The following is a 20,488-nucleotide window of genomic DNA, read 5'->3' as shown; positions in this document are numbered from 1 at the left end:
TCGCCGTATTCTTTAAGACACCACAATTGTCAACAGATCACTGAGCACCACTAATTAAACCTATCTAATCAAAATTAAAACTAAAATTAACCAAAAAGAGATTATTTTATCCTTATTTAAACTACTCAAAACAGTTCGAAAACTACCTAATGTTAACAAATACCATATTACAACAAGGAAAAAAAAATCTTTCTTTTTTCACATTAGAAAGTAAATTATTAAGATATTTTACACTAAATTTCAAGAAGAAAAGATATTTTAGTTTAACTATTACAATCATCAGTTAAGTATGAATACTATATTTAAAACTAATCATAATGACAATCTCTCTTAGTCAAACAAAATCTCAATGCTGAGTATGATATTTTAAAAATATATATAATGGCAATTAGATATTTATTAAAGTTTTCTATGGCAATTAGATATTTGTTAAAGTTTTCTATGGCAATAATGTAATAAACGCTAAAAACCCACTCCTTTGCAATTCTCATTACTCACAGGAATTATTAATAAAAATAAGCAGTTATAACAGAATAGATCGATTTATACAACAAAAGGACTTACTAACCCTGTAGTATATATCTCACAAACTTCTTACAGGTTTCTAATGCAGTAATGAAGAGAGTATGGTAAGTAACAGGTTGAGCTCCTCTTTTTGTTTCTCTTTTTCCCCTTCGATTTTAAAACTGGATGTATCAACAAAAGAACAAATAACAAAAAAGATTCAAGAAGTTGCAATACATCAAGCTTAAATCACCAACAAAATCCCAGTTGCCTGATCTTTCTTCCAAAATTGGCTGCATAGCTAGCAGCTGTAGGACATCGCCTATGGACATCATAAAGCATGGAGCACTAAAAGAGCGAAAATTTCTTACATTCTCAAATGATGTTCTTGTTTTGCCATGGCGGTTTGCCTGCCATCAAGAATCTACTCGAACATAGGAAATAGCTCTTTAACAAAACACTTAACATCCCATTAGTTCACTGCTATTTCTTGAGGACTGTTGTCGCTCTGAAAAGAAAACAAAATTGAATCAATTTCCTCGGCATCTTCAGATACTGCAGGTCCATGATGGAGAAGAAATCATTTCTGCTTCTATATTCAAATAGGAATCTCTTCTTACATATCCAAGAAGGATCATTCTTGACCAGTGAGTTGGTGGAATTAGCTAGGAAAACTTCCGAGGCATTATAAAGATTGGCACATACGACCTCAGAGAGTAAATAAGAAGGCAGGATACTTTCATTCACTATGTCAACCCATGCTTGCCTGGTAACATCTTTATGGACCTTCGGCAAACCATCTAGCTTTTTAAGGTTCAACAAAGAAAGCATCAAGACTGGTATCCTATTTGCTGCATCTCTCAAAATAATACTAACTGGCTTAAACAATAGCACAAGACATTATGGACAAAAATGGTAAGCTATGACATTTGCATGTGGCAACACAACTGCAAAGCCATTCTATGAAATATGCTACGGCCTACTGCTCCGATCATCTGATATCGTCTCCTCAGAAGATGCATCGCTATCAATAACAACCAAGTTAGTCGGTTCATTGGGAGCTGAACTGTTCTTATTCAAATCCAAGACATCATTCAGTCCAAAACCTGCACTGACAGAGACAGGTTTCTGAGAATTCACATCTGGAGTAGGAAGATCGAGTAGTGATTCCGTCGATGGTTCACATATTGAACCGTCAATAGCTTTCACACTACTGATCCTACTGCCAGATGCTGTGCTCTTCCTCTTCAGTATGCCACGCCTCCGACTGTCCTTAGGTGGAACAGGTGACTCTCCGTGATCAGGAATAGAAGTGCTACTTCGTGGGTCGCTGTTAAGCAAACCCCTAGAATGCCCAGGCATAAGTGTTGAATTACTTGGCCCACATCGCTTGCCTAACACCTCTCTGAGCCAATGTGGAAGATTATCAGTTGCTGATTGAGTATCATTATTTTTACCAATTTTTTCCAAAGACTTCTGGTGTCCGATTCCTGCACAGAGGTAAGTGGAACCTACTGGCAAGCTGCTTAAAAATGGATTTGTTGATGAACTTTCACTAGCAAATGAACTGGGTATGCTCAGGCCTGATGGACGATCCCAGCTTCTATTTGGGGCATGATCATTCTGCAGGTATACATCTCCAAGAGAAAGTTTAGTCTTGGCTGTAAATTTTGGAAATTCCAGGTTTGCAGACCACGCCCCATTTCCACCATATCGGCTATTGGTTGCTCGTTTCGCTAACCAAGCATCATGTGAAACAGGAGGCGGGGAAAGATTTAGTCTAGATGGTCTTGTTGGCTGAAATAGGGTATCGCTCAGAAGTTTTCTTTGCTCGATCTGCCACCTTTCAGCTAAATCTTCCGCAACTCTTGCCTTTGAGAAGCACAATCTTGGATCCGCCAACATCGCATTCCAATTATTTACGCCATATCTTCTCACGCCAATCCAGAGAAAATCCAGTTCATCCTCTGACCAATCATTTACAAACTTCATATCTGACAACCCATCTAACTTTTCTTTCAGCGTCAGGGAGCCACTTCTAACATTTTCGAGTAAATGTTTGTGCCTTGATGCAGATACATTATCAAAAGTGCTGTTCCAACAGGGTCCAATATTATATCCACTAACAACGTCTTTGCCAATGCAATGGGATGGTGGTGGCATGCTATATGAACCCTTATAAGAGATAGCATGGCCTCCAGAACTCAACGGCAAAGATAGATCAGGAAAATTACTACGAGAAGACAAATTTGATCTCTCTACCTGCTGCTGTTTAGAGACAAAATCTCCTGAATCTGTCAAAAGTACTCTTTCCTGGAATGACTTTGATTGGTTCAGAAAGTCCTGAGAGCAATTATGGAAACAATTAATAATGACATTATAAGATTCTAAACTTTCACAATAACCTACATAAGTACACTTAATGCTTGATTGTTTATCCTATCTGTAAAAGGATTAATAAGCAGAAAACTCCTAAAACAATAGGCACACACGCATGGAACTACATGTTCAGGAAGTTAGAAATGTTCTCAGATTGCAGAAAAATCTACAATATCAGGGCCAACCTAAAGAATTGCAATTATTTGAGAGAAAAAATAGAGTTGAAGCCTAGTCACCTGGTTCAATTCAGTTCGGACAGATGAATTAGTTGGGAAGGTAGGGGATGGCCTTTCGTTGATATTAATCTGCTCTTTGAACAAGCATGTTTTCTCTCTCTTCTTCTCTTGTAATTCTTTATCAAGCGTTTCCAACCATTCCAACTCTTTGTCAATTCCATCAGCATACTCATCACCCAGAACTATGGGATATCCTCCTGCCGATGAACCTTGGGATTCTAGAATATTTTCTGCTGCTGCTGGTGGTTTACTTGAATCCATCTCAGTTGATATGGGCAGGCAAACAGATAACTCCTTATTACTTGGTTGTTCCATCTTTTCTGGAACATTATTTAGTGAAGTAGTTTTCTCGGAGTTATTCACAATGTCAGCCAATTTATTTCCTTTCTCCTCCCTAATAATGTCTGTGTGACTTGCTTCATGAACTAAACTAGGATCTCTGCTTAGATCAGATGATGGTGCAGCCACTAACTTATTCAATGGACTTTCAGTAACATCTTCTGCAAATCGAGAAGGAACCGGATGCTGCGGGGCAATATTCACACTTTGTGAGGTGGGAGGACATTGAAGAGGTGAATCTTCACATGCATGTGCACTGCTGTTAACAAAAGAAAGAGCATGTCATATCTCCAGAACCAAAATAAGTAAATAACTTCTGTAATAGGCCAAAGTATTAAGTATGTATACCTTTTCGGTTCAGGAGGGCCTTCGGCAGGTCTGAATCCAATTACAGCATCTTTTCCAACATTAATCATCTGTACAGCCATTCACAAAGTAGACAATTTCTTTCATTAGCTTGAAAGGCACTTATCGAAATATATTAGATAAAACATACGTAAGAACATGAAGTCTAAACACTAAAGTTCTAAATAGAGAGTAACATATGAAGTAAACTCGAGAATGAGTCTTAGCATAAACAGAAAATCTGATGCCAGTTTGCTCATTGCTAAGGAGACATATTGGAATGCCTAACTAATGCAGTTTATCAAGCACAAAGAGCCATGTCCAACTTAATCAATACAGGGCTCAATTTCCTTCAGGAAGATTGCATAGCTAATCATCCCCAAAGAGTCAATAAAGCAGGAAATACAGAAGCATGGTACATTTCTAATCAGTAGTACATAGAGACAGAGAAAGCAACATGAGGAAAAATTCGTAGCATATGTGAACATTTCTATTGGCTGACAGACAGTGTATAAAATCCAACATAACAGTACAACTAGACACACGAATCAGAAGCTAGTAAGTTGCATCCATCAACAAGTAATATTTCTCACATATGTGGACATTTCACCTTGCAGACAATGAACTTGGGTAAAGTCATATCAGATTCTGCATGGAAATTCCAAACTGCTCCTCCACATGTTACTTCAAAGACATAATACTAACTGAATGGCATTGAAGTGTTAAAAAGAAACATCAAGGAAGGGCAAATTAGTAGTATGTTCACATGAAGCTTGTAACTAGGTCGCTTCTTGCATGAGCAGCTTAGACTTTGCATTTTTGCTGAGATAATAATACATTTATTTTTAAAAAAAGACAAATAGATGTTTTTGATTAGATATATATGAACAAAGAGAACTATCAATCTGAATTTCATCAAGGGAAAGAAAAAGGACTAAAAACTTGCAGGACTATTTAGTTTCCTTACCAAGTTATCTTCATCAAGCTGCTGATTTTGGGTTTCAGATTTAGTTTTCGGACTTGACCTCTTCAGAGGTACCTCGCTTGGAGACTTTGAAGATGAATCAGCTAGCATATCATTTGATAAATAGGGCTGTGATGAGAAACGCTTTCGCTTGTAAGTTAGTATCACCTTATTGCTCATCTTCTTCACTTATGTAATCAATCTCTGCCAATCCACAAACTGTGTATTGACGCAGTCCCTGCATATGGGAAGTTAAGCATCGAATGCTCAATATCTACTCTCACAAACACACCAACATAAAAAAACTCTTTATTGAAAAAAAAAAAATTAGAACAAAACAATAAAACTAACCCCGCAAGGATAAAATTCCCAACACCACAAGAAACATACTTGTAAACATAACATGCATGCTAAAGCAGATGAACTGACTTTTTCTTCTAAGCCTTTTCCCACATTCATTCATTCCAAACTAGGGTTCCATCATCTACTAGCATAAACTTCCTTAAAAAAATTTGACAACATTGTCATATTACACTCCAAACCCATCAGTGAATTAAGAAAAAATAATCTGATTAATCCCACTACTTCCAGTATCATTTCAACAGCAAGTTACTAAAAGAAATTGCAATCACTATATATACACTACAGGCTACAGCTTAGAAATCAGTAACAGCTGAGTAGACTACCATCTCTCCTTTTCTCCATTTTTCATATTATCATTCAAAAATAATGCTAAAAAGAATGCAAACGAGCAGGAATTATTACCGAGCATGCCACTTAAACTACGGCCGCCTCCCCATTTGATGAATTAAAGACGCAAGGCATTAATCGGATAAAATAAGTGAGATTGAACCGTCAGAATCGAACAGGATGGAGAAAGTATCTACCCGAATTTCCAAAATTTTCCAAAGAAATAGAGGAGAAAAGACGAAATTTTTGGGGGAGACTCAGAGAGGGAGAGAGAGAGATGCCTCTGCTGCCTCCTGTCTTCTTTCTTTTCTAGTAATATATTTTTTTCTTTTTCTTTTTTTTTCTGGAGTGAGAGGGAAATAAAAGCTCCACTGATTGACTTATGTACCCTCATCTGTTTCGCTCAGGTCGCTTTAAAACGAGGGGCTTTTTCGTCATTTAGAGCCGTCGATTCGTACGAGTCTCCCGAGGCGTTGGTGGCTGTGCGGCTCGTCGCCGGAGTGCTCGCGCCTTTCCGTCGAACTACCACGCGCACGGCACGTGATATTAGTACTCTACGCACGCGTATAAATTGTTTCCATATATGGAGAAGGATTTGGACATTATACCCTGCCTAAAGGTGCCTTTTATATTTACTTGTTTCCGGAATTGGTTTGAATTACTAGATGTGCTCAAAGGATACACTCAATTCAATTAAATGGACAATTCAAAGGGTAGTAGTCTCTAGTATTATTTCAACGTAGTGGCTGAATATATTACTCTGCAGTGGCTAAACATATTACTCTGCGGCAGGAGGTTCTGAAGTTAAATCCCACACAATATAGAATTATGGCTTCTAAATAGTTAAAATACACTACTGTAAGTATCTGTAGGTTCATGTTTAGCAATAACTTTTACTACGTGTTTGATCATCTTAAGACAGCGCATGCATACACCTCACTAATTAGTAGAGAAGCAGAATCTATCAAGTATTTGTCGTTATATGTCTGTTAAATATTTGTCGTTATATGTTGTCAATACGAAGTAATTTAATCGGACAAAAAAGACGATATTTCCAAATATTATCCATTATTTAAAATTTTTAAATTTACTTTTATTATTGTTCACACAATTACTATACAGTATTTATTGTTCATCTCAGTATTTTAATTTTATTGTCTTAAAAATTGTATGAATTAAATTTAGCTTAATAAAGATTGACGGCGGAGAGACTATTCAACACTACCAAAAATAATGCCTAATACTACCACGGAGTTGAGTACGACAAGTTTATCTATAGAGATATAATTAATTTAGCTCATTTATATAATAAACGATCATTAACTAAACTAACTTAGCGGTACTTTTCATATAGTAAAAGCAAAATATCAAAATAAATAACTAAAATACTTCGTAGCAAAGTTGCCTTAGTATATATCAAAAAGAACACTAATAATATAGCAGTGTCAAGTGTGACAAGTTTATCCTATGCAATCGATATAATTAATTTAATTCGTCTATATAATAACTGTTTATTAACTAACTATAGAATATTTTTTATATAATAAAAATAAAATATAAAGATAAATAACTATAAAAAAAAGAATACTCTGAGTGTTATAAGTTTACTTATGGAAGTATATAATTAATTTAACTCATTTATACGATGATAATCGTTGATTAACTAAATTAATTATAGGGTGTTTTTAATGCAGTAAAAGCACAATATCGGGTTGAATAATATTTACATATGTTAGGGTATGAACATTAGTAAAGGTAAATATACGATGTTTTTAAAAATTTGTTAGATATACAAACCGTCTTACTCCAAATTCGGATCTAAATCTGCCGGTAACCCGAATCCGTAAATCTATCCACATTATCCACTCGAAGAAAACAAAGGATTGGAGACGACTACTCACCACCGTCGAGCAAAAAATGGCGACGCTTTCGTCTCTTCTCCCCTCCTCTCTCTACTCCAATTACTCTCGACTTTCTTCCCCTTCTCCCTCCTTCTCTTCAAGCGCCTCACTTCGATTCCCGCGATCCCTCCCTTTGCTTCGGCAATGGAGTTGGAAGCCGTTACCAGCTCCTCGTGGAATAGTGAAGGCAGTCGCAGCGGAGGAGGAGGAGGTGGTGGTGGAGGGCCCACCTGCCGACCAACCCGTTTCCGTCCCCGTTTCGCCTTCCGACATGCTCACCATGTTCTTCAAGGCACGTTTCCCCTCCCTTACCTCTCTTATGTTCCTCTTCATTTTTGGAGTTTTCTTATGGTGGTTTGATTCGTTGGGTTGCTGGTATGAAGGCCGAAGGAACCATGGATGAGTCCGCAATTCCTGCAGTCGCGAAGGCTCTTGAGGTTTGTTTGGCAATTACCCAATTGTTGTTTTTTGTCGAAATTGTTATTGAGATGATTGTTTTCTCAATTGGGTTTTGGGTATTGGTTCAGGGAACAGAAGGCGTAAGTGATTTGATGGTTCAAGTTACGGAGGGAATCGCTAGTGTGGAGGTGAGATTGGCTTATTTCCTTGCATTTTTCTTATGCTTGAATTATTTGAATTGGATAGTCTTTTGTGTCAAAGTTTGTTTCTTTTACTTTATGACTTTGGATTTGACTGTTTATGCTTAAATCATTTGAATTTTGTTTAGTTATCTAATCAGAGTAGGATTTAAGATGTCAAGTCGTATTGGGCCTTGAAATTTACTAATATCCGAGCAATGCTGTTGCCTCAACGTTCACATTCTATATCTATATTGTGGTATCTTTCATTCCAACCAATTCCTGTGAGAGGTTTCTTCTTTGTGTTTGAGCAAGCCTTCATTTAGAAGTCTCACATAGCTTTTAAGATACAATATATATATATAGCATGAATCTCAAAAACTCTTACGAACTTCTTGACAATTGACGCGAATGGGGATTGACAATGTCTTATTCTTTGCCTGTCTACCAAGTACCATCAATTTTTAAGTTATAGGAGCCCCTCACTTCATCTGGACAAAATGTGAGAAAAATCAGATTAAGAGTTCAACCATAAAATTCAACTTGCAACTCTTCAGTTGGGAGTATTAAAAAAAAAAAAGCTAATGGTTTAACTCTGGCAACTCATTCCACACCTTTCACTTTTTCAAGCTTTTGAGTTAGAGAAGACCTTGTTTCTTTTGTATAACCAATTCCTTGCTGATAGACATTACATGCTTACAGAAGACCTTGTTCTTTTGTATAACCAATTTTTCATTGTAGTTAAACAAGTTAATGGATTAAATTAAAGAAACATACTTAGAATTATGTGTTGCCCGTTAATTAGCATAATTTGTGTCATGACTTGTACTCAGAGTATGTAACGGAATCCATGTACTGTACATGTGACACCGCAAGTCCAAAGCTATACAAAATCTAGAAAGAAGAAGCAAATATTCGAAAACCTTGGATATACTTGTGGGCTTTCTTAGTAATTACTCTTACTCTTTCATGGTTAATGAACAGATTGCTCGAGATCAAGGTTCCCAGTATCGGGATCGGGATCGGTATCGGCCGTTCAGAAAAACGATACGTATCGGCCGTATCGACCGTTCGTATCGGATCAGACTATTTTTTAATTATATAAAATTCTAAATATTATTTAAAAATACAGAAAAATTTAGAAAAATGACAAAAAATAAGAAAACAAAAATTACTCACATATGAAGTCTAAAAACTTAAAAAAATGTATTAACTTACTCAAAATTTAAAATTTTGTTGAATACCGAACTGGTTCTCGTAAATTTTTATAGTCTTCATCATCATAATCATCATAAGTTTAAAAATATTGATGTCTGGGACCTGATGCTCCAAAAAGTGATTCCATCATACTAGTCATATTGTATGGATCTTGTTGTGTGACTTACGTTTAAGGAGAATAATAACCAGCATTTGGATCTTGTTGTGTGACTTGCGTTTGAGGTGGATAATAACCTGCATTTGGATCTTGTATATGAGAATACTGAGGATAATAACTAGCATATGGATCTTGTGATGGCTCCAAACAATAAATACTCGATGTACCATAATCATAGAAACCAAAATGCATCTCATGACGACGTCGCTGATATGTATATATATCCTCAGTTTCTCTGTCTTCACTCCTTATGCCTCCTTGACTTTCCTCAACAAATTTAGATGGAACGATCTCACCACCATATGTATCATCAGGACTATGACTCGTACCAGCCTTTGCCCTCGTCGTGGTCTCTCCCAATATTTCATCTAACCATGGGTTATCTCTGTCATCTAATAACCTATCCTCCATTTCTCTGATCCATGGAGTCAAGGGGTCTTCTTCATCAAAAACATGATTTAAATCAATCAGTTGTTCATTTTCTGCCTTCTTAAATTTCTCTCCCTCAATCTCATATTATAATGACAAAAAACTAACTTCTCCAATCTTTCCATTGTCAATCGGTTGCGTGTTTTTGTGTGAATTAAGGAAAAAGTAGTCCAATTTCTTTCACACTATGATGAAGACACAGTTTGACTTAAAATCTTCTTTGCTATTGGCGTCAAATTTGGTGCCTCCTCCCATCCATAAATAAACCACTATTCAGCTGGAGTGTTATGAGATATAGCTGCAGCAACTTTAGCAGTACTGAATTGCCCAGCTCTCAATCTATATCTCTCCATCTGAAATCAGAAATATATTATTAGCTTATTGATTATATTGAAAGTTAAAACTTGAAACAAATAATAATAAAATTATTTAATTGAATCATAACTCACTTCTTTATCGCACAGGATTTGTTTATGAATATCGGGCTCAAGCTTGCTGATTACCTTTCTAACCCCCAACAAGACTTTACTATCATTATTGACATTTTTAGAGAATTGAAATCTTGGATTAAGAAAATACCCTGTAGAAATTTAAAATTTGTAAATTGTAAGCATTCAAATTTTTAAATATTCATAAATAAAAGTAAATTAAAACTTAAAACTTAAAAGCATGCTTACCAGCAGCGTGTATATCTCTATGTAGTTGTTTGTTCCATCTAGAATCAATCATCTTCCACCACTTTCTATAACTTTGGCACACATTTTTTTTATTGATTTTTAGCTATGTCCATTGCCTCATATAAGAAACCCATCTCAGACTTGTCATCACTGTCTACAAGTCTTAATACTTTGACAAGAGGCTCAAATACTGTGGTGGCAATTGTAATATTATCCCAAAATTTATTTCCAAGAGCCATATTTTTCAAAGTTTCACCTAAAGATTTATCTTTAGGTTTCATATTCTTAATTTTCATAGACCACTCCTGTGATGTAAACATCCGCATAATATCATCCTTGTAGCGCATGATGCTCTCCAAGGCTAAAAAGTGAGTGGCAAATCTAGTGACGCCGGGTCTGATGATCTCCCTATCACTAGTCATCTGCCTGAGTAAATTAAGAACCCAACCATGATTATATATAAAATTTGTTAACCTCTGATCTTCACATATGACCATGTCAATTTCAGGCTCTTTTGCAATATCCTCTAACATCAGATCATACAATGTGCAGCACATGGCGTCCAATATAAATGAGGTCTTTTAATCATCAGTAAATTTCCAGCAACTTTATAATTTGCCCCATTATCAGTAACCACTTGGACTACTCTTTTTTCACCAATTTCTTATACCACCTCATCCATCAACTGACAAATATAATCTGCATTTTTGAAATGAGCAGTAGCATCCACAGACTTCAAAAATATTGTCCCCATGCCAGAGTACACTAAGAAATTAATTATATTTCTTCTGTTTTGTGTACTCCACCCATCAAACATCAGTGTACAACCAAATTCATCCCAATACCGTTTAAATGTCTCAATATAAGTATGAAGTTCATCTACCTCTGAGTCAAGATATTTAGTAGCAATATCATTTGAACTAGGAGGGGGAACACCAGGCCCTACTGATTGTATAGCATCCACCATAGTGTGATAGTAAGGGCTATCAGCTACATTGAAAGGAATATGGTTGTAGAAGAAAAATTTAGAGATAGCTTTACCAATGTGTTTCTTTGCATTTTTAATTCCTTTGAGAGCTGTCTTGATTGAAGTCTGTGTACGACCCCTTTTTTTTTTGAAGATATGTATCCATTGGTCCAATATTTTCAGACTCTGCTGTAACACTATGAGTCCTATGGGTAGAACTACTGCCCCCATATTCTCTCTCTCCTCGTATATTAACTGATATAGATCTCTGAAAATTACCACCAGTGCTTCTTCTCATCTCTTCCTCTTCTCTATGCATATTTCTGCTCTCTTTTATTGCCCTCCTCATCTGTCTGTCCTCCTCATTTTGCTCACTGCTATCATCATCAATGTGTACGGGATTATGCATCAATTCTTCACGAATCATTGACTCTCTTTGTTGTGCAGATTGTTTATCCTTCTTTTTGCCAATTAAATGAGCCAACATCTGCTTTGTAACTTCCAAAGACACTTGAGTGCAAGTTGCTACATTTCCTTGTCTTTCAGCTAAATGTTCTTTCAAACGGCTGACACCACCACTCATTTTCTTTCCACACCAGTTGTATTTAACGCGTCTTTTATCTTGCCTAATAGTGTTGCAATGTTGCCACCCAATGTCGGTATCATATGACTTCTTTTTTGGAGCCATTGATATTTTAGCTCTGCAACTAAAAAACATAAATAAAAATTAAAATAAAATATAGTCTCTACTCTCTACTGCAGCAGCAGCAGAGAAGTCTCTGCTGCAGCTCACAGCAGCAGCACCTGCTGCAGCAGCAAGTGCAGCACAATGGAAAAAAAAAAAAAAACTGAAAAAAAAATTTACCTAAGGTCGCCGAAGATCGAGGTCGTCAGATAACGTCGCCGGAGGTCGAGATCACCGGAGAGATGGAGATCTACTCACTATTCAGTCACCGGTGAGAAAGAGAGTAAGAGATCCGTGAGAAAGAGAGAAAGAAAGAAAAGAGAGAAAGAGAGGAGAGAGAAAGAGAGAGAGAAAAGGGAGAGAGGCAGGTGGGGGGGGTGGGGACATCAATTATTGATGTCCCCCGGGTCGGATCCGACCCGTTCCCACCCGTTTCGGCCGAAACCAATTGACTGGTTTCGGCTAGGATCGGGATCGGCCGAAACTAGGAACCTTGCTCGAGATAAAAGAAAAACATATTAAAAGATGCAAATTCTTTTTTCCATGTAACAGTGACATTATAATTGGAATTGATCTTCTTGGTGCAGTTAACTAAACAGACTACCGTGCAAGCAACAGGGGTGGCCTCCAATTTGATTGAGATCATCCAAGGTTCAGGATTCAAGTTGCAGAATCTGAATCTGAGTTTTGAAGATGAAGAAGATTCCATCAACTAGTCATATACGGCAATGGATATGCCCGTTGTTGATTTTAGTGCTAAGCATCTCCCTTTTTCCTCCTTAATTTTCCCTCTGCTGGTCTCAATGTTGTCATCTAGGATACCAGTAAAATCTCTTGCAAGGATCAGATGAAGGTTTGAAGGATGTATTTGGTGTACTTCTATATGTAATCTGTGGTACTGGCATTCAATGTGATCAGAGGAGAACTCTGCACATTCTGCTGAAACTACATTCTTCTCAATTCTTTTCCAAGAAAAAAGAGTATTCAATGTGTGATCAGAAGAGAGCTCTGCACATTCTGCTGAAACTACATTCTTCTCAATTCTTTTCCAATAAAAAAAAAAGGGACAAGAGGAAGAACTATTAGCTGATTATTCATCACATCATCCAAGAATCACTGTCTCTTGTTGACTGGAAATGTGATGTTTTAATAGTTATTTTACATATGATAAAGAGCAAACACTTATTTTCGAAGCAAAGTTAATATAATAGTAAATGTTATATAAAAATAATTAGATTAATTCAGGGAACATATTCATAGTTACTTTACATACTCTACAATTATTTTACGTAGTATATAAATATATATGAGAAAGAGTAAATATTTATTACTTCTTGCATCTTTGGTAAATAGTATAATTTATCCAAAAAAAATCAGATTATATGAATAATTAGATTTTTCCTTGGCCGCTCAATAAAAACAAAGTTGAAAGAGAGAGGAAAAAAAAAAAGATCTTATGTACAAAGAGAAGGATAAATCTTTGGCAGTGGATCTAATGATCTTCTTTTGTGGTTTTTGGTCGCTGCAATTGATTGCTTTTCTAAGTTTTCTTAACCATTGAGCGAGAAATCTGGTCCTACTTATAGTTAAAATAGCAACTCCTGGCCTGGGGGTTTTGTTCTTAAACTTAATATATGAGACGAATAATACAGTGGTGATTGGCAAGCGACTAGTTATCCATGGTAACTAGTTACTACTCATATTTAGTAGTAACGGGTCAGGCCCATTACTAAATCGGGCTAGGTCTCACCACCTCTAAAAATTATTTAGGACCATTACTAAATCGGGCTAGGTCTCTCACCTTTGAAAAAAGAAAAGCTACAAAATATAGTTGTTGAGAGTGGGATTTGAACCCACGCCCTTTCGGACCAGAACCTTAATCTGGCGCCTTAGACCAACTCGGCCATCTCAACAGTTATATGTAAGTCCTTTACACAAAAGTAATAAAACAAATATTTAATATCTAAGTTAATATTAATTCAAATTAACTCAACGATGAGATTTATAAAAGAAGTAAACTGAAGTGTCGCCAGAGACTGGGATAGAAAACTAAAGGACAGTAGTTCCCAGGTGCAGACAAAGAGATACCTTACCCTCGCTTTCTAAAATGATGAATATGAAGTCCGGGAGGCTGCAGGTATGATTAATTAAGGTCTATTTATTTTCCCACGTAGTTCGTGGGTCAAACCGACGTTGCTCTTCTCAGAAAAAGAAGTAACACCACCAGATCTTCAACACGGTGGAAATTTATGTAAATCTATTGGATAATAAAAAAAAATAGTCATGTCTGATGAAATGATTGTTGCTATCTACTTCAATAAGAAATCATTGGTTTAACTAAATAAGTAAAGAGAGTAGATAGATCTCTCTTTAGTTTTTTTGTCCTGACTCAATTATTACACTTGGTTCGATTGTTGGATTATATACCTATTGTGGTATGGATCACAAAGTGCCATTATTTTCACACTAATTCATATATAATTACCACCGAGTTGCACGCTGATTTACAGCTCTCTACACTTATGTTGCTTAAGTCGTTCTTTTATCAATATGGTTCCCGGCTTGATGCGTTATTGCTATTTATTATTTTGTTTAATATAACCGAGTACTACTGAGCTTATATTATAGAGTCATCACTTTCTCATTTTATTTTTATATTATTTTGATACAATTAGAGTTGGATCAAATTCTATCGAAAGAAATAAATTTATTTTGAATAACAGGAATTGCACGTTCGAATAGTCTCGAGCACATTCGAACGCACCTTGGTGAGAACATTTTATTTTTAGGACTTTATTTTTATTGTTTGGATCCAAAGAGTAGCCTCTAAGTATTGTAAAGTATACTCTAGTTGAGTTATTTTATGAATTCATCTTCTTTCTTCTTTATCTCCCTTTTTTCTCTTCTTCTTCTTATTTTTGCCCTAACTTTATATTATCCCCTTAGTCAACATTGGTTAAATCTTTCTCCTCGTCTGTCCCAGCCTTACTTCTTCTAGGAATGACCTCTTCTTTCCCTTTGTCCTATTTCTCTTATTTAATTGCAAGTATCCCCATCCCCATATTATCTCTCTTTCAACACCATCAATAACTTGGTTCAATCCAGACAGCCAACATAATAACCCTCTCATTAGTCCACTTCGTAACATATTTATCAAAAAAATATTAAAAAATAACCATTCTATTTTCCCAAGATATTATCTATTTTCCCAAGATATTCTTTTACCACATAAATCTTTCCAAGGTCTTAAATAAGAGCGCTCTAATTTAAGATCTAATTCAGCTATTCCAATAATTGTCTCTCTAAAATATAATCTAATCCTAGCTCCACCACTGCTCAATGCACTAGTAAATTTTAAAATTATGTGATGCCTCCTCATGTCATCCTGCCACTACTTTTGCCCTGCCTTTCGTACTAAAAGAATTATTATTCATTTGCAAGTGAAGTCCTAACAAGTTCTAGTTCCCCACTACATGAGCAGAATTAGGGATCATATCCTTTATTCAGATACCAATCAAGCATCCTTCCATGTTCTCCTGGATATTCCCTCTGGATCTCTTTAGCTTTTGCTTTTCCAATTTTAAAACCTCTCTGTCTACTTACTTTACTCCCAAATGGCTGTGTAATGCTCTGCTGCATATATATATATATATATATATACAAGTAGGATGCACAGATCCAAAGGGTGATACAATTGTTCAACTTGCTTGATTTCAAGGCCCACAAAATATCTTCCAGAAAGTAGGCAAGTCACTTGGCCTCTTCTTTAAAATGTTTGGCTGAATACAACTTTGAATAATTAACAATTGTCTCCAACTCCAAGTGCAAGTATTTTCATGCATCTCAATGTGTTAGTTGATGTACACTAGGCATTCTTAAGGCGATTTGAATCCCAATCGTTGGAATCTCTGTGGAAAATTGATACAGAGTATAGAAAGCGAACTACTGCATGGCTATAGGTAGCAAAATGGTCATGAAGAGCAAAAATACAAATTTGATTCCAAGAGTTCTCATTTGCATTAAATGTCTAAATAATTTTTAATTTTATTAGATCACTCTAAGGATTCCGTAGGCAGCAAGGAAGTAAGATGTTTATTAAAGATAAAATTATAAATAATTAAATAAATTTTACAGCACATAATATTATTTTTAGTAAATATTTCTGAATTCGACTTATAAATTAATTAATACGTTGTAAAAGATGGTAAATTTAGTATAAATATAAATTTTATTAGGAGATGGAGTTAATTTAGGTCTAATTAGATATAAATTTTCATTGTTTCCTGATTCAAACTCGAGGTGACGTCACGACTCTAATAATGCCGTGTCTTCTAGACTGACGGTAGTAGTAGAGAAGAGGCATCAGTGTGGGCCCGCCCTGCTGATTGCCAGTGTGACTTCCGTGACCGCCGATCCCTCTATCGCGCTTGCCCACAGTAAAGCTTTTGAGTGGTTTTCCGGTGAGAATAAAGAGGCTCACCCCTACCCAAGACGACAAGAGACCATCGAGGACGGTTAGGGGTGCGTATTTGCGGTGAGCATAACGCTTGGTTGATAGAAATTATATGAGGAATACTTTTATTAGTTCTTTTTTATTTGATAGGAATTTTTACTGGTAATTGACTATGAGACAATTAAGACCATTGCTATCGTTACTTGTATCATTAATACTTTTCTTAGTTATTTGCTGCTGCAAGTCAAGAATATTGTTTCTCTCTTTCTTTTTTTTCTTTTTAATTTTGTAGAAAAATTAGCTTATCGAAGCTATATTTATTTAGGAAAGAGGAAGAAATAGAGGAGGGAGAAAAAGCTAATCAAGGAGCGACAGGGGGAGGAGAGGGGTATCAAATTTTCCGACAGGGAGGTTCAAACTTCAAAGGTCTAACAAAATGATTTTCTACTGTAATGTTGTTTTCAAACAAGGTACCCATAAGATTGTCTAATAAATGAATCATCGCGTCCCAAGCACGAGTAGATATATAGCTGAGCCTGAGCGCTACCACGGTTGACCAATAAGCATTAACCGACAGCGAGGTCGATGATGACACATCTGACTTTAGCTTGGGAAGCAATTGAGAAGGAGATGGGCTGAGCGTTTCGAGAGCGAGCATCACCGCCGAGAGGACATAGAAAAGTTCTTACATTACTAGCTCCCTTCCTCGTCAAGTCATTCATTGTTTTCTGTCGAGTGAGTTAGATAGAGCTGCGGAGAAGAAAGAAGACTCGGAAGTTGATAATATTGGGTAGAACAAACTATAGCGTCCTTTTGGGAAGTCAAGTGGCCCGTGAAAGCCAATGATATTTTTGCTGGGAGGAACTGAACTTTAGTTTCCCCACTAATGTATTTTTAATAATAATATTTATAATGAGCTAATGCTTGCTCCCCAAAAAACCTATGGGTTGCCATTTATGGTGTAATTTTACATAGGCATGACATTCTGAAACCGTCCCATCAACCCGGGAAAAACCTAACCCACTTTAGCGACTTTTTACGAATCAATATTCTCTGCCAAAATAATTTTGTAAATTAAATCCACTTGTCGCTCTCTCCTTCCCTCCTCACCTTTTTCATGTCTATACCCTCAAATATACAATCCAGTGAGGAGGAATTGGTGCGGACTCGATTCTAGAATTCGGTTAGATGCGTGCATAACATAATTATCATCAAACATATATCCATCCAACTACTACACTCACATCCGCTTAAAATGAACTGTGCTTAGATAGATGCAATCAAAGCCGTAGGATGCAAGTCAATTGATGCGTTGGACCTCATCCAACGGTGCTGAAACCATGCTCAACCCAATTTCACCCTCTACCCTTGCTTTTAAAACAGCCCTTCTCCCTCCTCTCTCATGCCCTTCAATTCCTTCCTCACCAACCATTCTCTTTATCCTCTCTCTCTCTCTCTCTCTCTCTCTCTCTCTCTCTCTCTCTCTCTCTCTCTCTGAGCTCAAGTTACCAAAGAGTAGGATGGATCGGGAGTCGGCTTGGGATCGGCTCAGCTGGGATCTGACGGAGCTGATACTAGCTCACCTCCCCCTCCGCTCGCTCGTCCGCGCCGCCGCCGTCTGCAAGCACTGGCGCAACGTCGCCAGCCACCCGTGCTTTCCATCCAGGGCGGAGGCGGTGCGGCGCCGGAAGCCCTGGTTCTTCCTCTACGGGCAGAGCAACGTGGTGGCGCGCAACAACCGCGCGTTCGGGTTCGACCCCGACGCAGGTGAGTGGGTGCTTCTCCCCCACGCCGGATCCGACTGCTTCTCCGGCGCCGGCGGCTTCTTATTTGCCTCTATGTCGTCGTCCTCCCGCTTCGCCTACGCCCCCATCCTCCGCTCCCTCCCTTGGACGGCAACCCCTCCCCTCTCCTTCTCCCGATGCAACCCCCTCGTCGCGGTCTTCTCCTCCGGCCGCAACCAGCAGCCGAACCTGATCGTCGTCGGCGGCGCCCGCTACGTCGGCGGTCTAGTTGACATCGAGGACCGCCTGGCCGTCGAGATCTACGATCCGGCGGCGGGGAGCTGGGAGATCTGTCCCCCTCTTCCCGTTGACTTCAGATCTGGCAACTCCTCCCAGTGGCTGTCGTCGGCGCTCCTCCCGAAGCGGCGGCTCTTCTTCGTGCTCGGGATTTACTCGTGCTACGTGTCGGCCTTCGATCTGGGGCGGCGCGCCTGGACCAGGGTCCACACGCTCCGCCCCCCGGGCGTCCTCTTCGCCTTCCTGGTCGCGTGCGGCGGCGACCGCCTGGTGCTCGCGGGGCTCTGCAACGCCGCCGATGGGCTCCCCTGCTTCTCGATCTGGTCCGTGGATCACGCCACGTTGACGTACACCGAGATCGGCGTGATGCCGAAGGAGCTGCTCGGCTGCCTCTTCGAGAGCGAGGACGACGACAACCGGTTCGCGAGCCTCAAGTGCGTGGGGCTCGACGGTCTCGTCTATATCTTCAATGAGGACCACCACAAGGCCTACCCGGCTTGCGTATGCGAGGTCGTCGACGACGGGTGGGGCGTGAGCTGCACGTGGAGAAAGGTGCCGCCTATGCCCGTCCCGGTGAGTCGATTCCACAAGGTGGTCGCTTTCTGCTCCCCTGTGCCTTTGAATTCCGTCATCGGCGTCGATGGATTCCGCCAATAATTAAGCCTTTGATTCCGCCGTCCTTCACTCTTGTAACCCCCCACCCCCCCTTTTTATATTTAGAGGCGTCGGATCCTATTACTCTTACCACATGACCTTTTGAATTCATGACGGAGGTTAGACTTACTAGCCTGTGGACTTCTTGTAGTTTTTTGGTTTCTTTTTTTTTTTATAATTTATTTTCTAAATCTATCTACCAAACTTTTCTGTTTAAACCTTCATAAGATATTTATATAAAATAATGTCTGTCCACAAAACACTTTATGAATATTCTAAGTTGTCACGTTAATACTCACAAAATATCAGTATAGTTTTTTTCCCTTTTAATTTATCGTATGCTGCTCGGAACGAGTTCCAAGTGGTGGAGTTGGATGTTCATAAATGCAGTGTCCCCAAATCCTTGCCTAGATGTGCTCTTCCAGAGGAACCACGATGGGCTCTATATCCCAAAGGAAACGCCCAAATCTGCGTTCCATATGAGCTTGAGAGAAGATCGTCTGCTCGCCCAGACAGACGTAGGATTCCTAAACTGCCACGCGTACCTGGTTGTTGAACAAAACCGCAGCAAATTAAATTCGTACGTAATAGATGGCCTATATCCTAAAAGGAGATCGGTCAGCATGGGGACAGGCAGGATGGATGGAGGAGCAGATGGAGTGGGCCAATCGTGAAAGAAGATATTTATATTATGTGCCCTGTCGTTTTCCTTTGTTCGCGACTCACCATCTTACGTAAATCTCTTTAGAGTCTTCTAGATTTAACACTAATGCTTTATCCTAACATTTCTTTTTCTCAGCATTTATTAACGCGATGGGATGGTTATCTCGGAAGAATGATAGAGAACCCGAAAAAATGGCCAGTAAACCAAAGATATAAACCATAGACAATTACCATAAGGACGACTTTTATCCCAATTTTATTTGAATATTTGGTTGGGAAAGAAAGAAATAAGGGACCTGTCTTTTATTTCGGATAACCAAATTGAAAATATTAACCCCCCCCTCATTAAGTTTGGAGACAGCAACGCATATCTACTAAACAGTGCGTGATCTCGTGTTCCAATATTGTGGCCCGAATGCGCCTAATTGCTCTAGAAGATCATTACGGACAGAAACCTAGAGGTGCAGTTGCTGTTAATCAAAATTTGCAAAGCTAAATCTGTTACTGGAGTGGTTGGATGAGAGCATAAATGCGTGCATGGAAGCATAGGTGAGTGGTAAAGTGATCATGAATCAAAAGAGGAGAGATTGCAAGCAAAAGGTGTCATGCTTGAAAGGTGTGTTGGTGG

The 20,488-nt window shown here is 38.3% G+C and overlaps 3 protein-coding genes and 1 non-coding gene across 6 annotated transcripts; 2 read left to right on the top strand and 2 right to left on the bottom strand.

Moving 5' to 3' along the window:
• Positions 1-492: 492 nt before the first annotated feature.
• Positions 493-5,791, bottom strand: LOC140776945 (uncharacterized). Of its 3 annotated transcripts, none has more exons than XM_073120808.1 (5): positions 5,655-5,791; positions 4,771-5,005; positions 3,807-3,874; positions 3,120-3,717; positions 493-2,847 (listed from the first exon to the last, which is right to left on the bottom strand). In XM_073120808.1, the coding sequence occupies exons 2-5, from the start codon at positions 4,945-4,947 to the stop codon at positions 1,477-1,479; spliced, it is 2,214 nt and encodes a 737-aa protein (XP_072976909.1). In that variant the 5' UTR covers positions 4,948-5,005; positions 5,655-5,791; the 3' UTR covers positions 493-1,476. The 3 variants fall into 3 exon arrangements, with proteins under 3 accessions (XP_072976909.1, XP_072976908.1, XP_072976910.1); XM_073120807.1 differs by having other exon boundaries at positions 5,533-5,772; XM_073120809.1 differs by having other exon boundaries at positions 3,120-3,714; positions 5,533-5,772.
• A 1,545-nt stretch (positions 5,792-7,336) lies between these two features.
• On the top strand, positions 7,337-13,014 carry LOC140779903 (uncharacterized). The gene is made up of 4 exons (XM_073125229.1): positions 7,337-7,650; positions 7,742-7,795; positions 7,886-7,945; positions 12,657-13,014. The coding sequence occupies exons 1-4, from the start codon at positions 7,375-7,377 to the stop codon at positions 12,783-12,785; spliced, it is 519 nt and encodes a 172-aa protein (XP_072981330.1). The 5' UTR covers positions 7,337-7,374; the 3' UTR covers positions 12,786-13,014.
• Positions 13,015-13,901: 887 nt separating this feature from the next.
• TRNAL-AAG (transfer RNA leucine (anticodon AAG)) lies at positions 13,902-13,982 on the bottom strand. Its single transcript has one exon. It is a non-coding gene; the product is annotated as a tRNA-Leu (tRNA).
• Positions 13,983-17,511: 3,529 nt separating this feature from the next.
• Positions 17,512-19,493, top strand: LOC140779611 (F-box/kelch-repeat protein At3g24760). Its single transcript, XM_073124772.1, has one exon. The coding sequence runs from the start codon at positions 17,830-17,832 to the stop codon at positions 19,198-19,200; it is 1,371 nt and encodes a 456-aa protein (XP_072980873.1). The 5' UTR covers positions 17,512-17,829; the 3' UTR covers positions 19,201-19,493.
• Positions 19,494-20,488: the final 995 nt, after the last annotated feature.

This window comes from Typha angustifolia, chromosome 15, assembly GCF_048772165.1.
Source record: "Typha angustifolia cultivar Huaian chromosome 15, ASM4877216v1, whole genome shotgun sequence".
Taxonomy (NCBI): domain Eukaryota; kingdom Viridiplantae; phylum Streptophyta; class Magnoliopsida; order Poales; family Typhaceae; genus Typha; species Typha angustifolia.
Note: the sequence above shows the minus strand (reverse complement) of the source record. Positions and strands in the feature narration are given on the sequence as shown.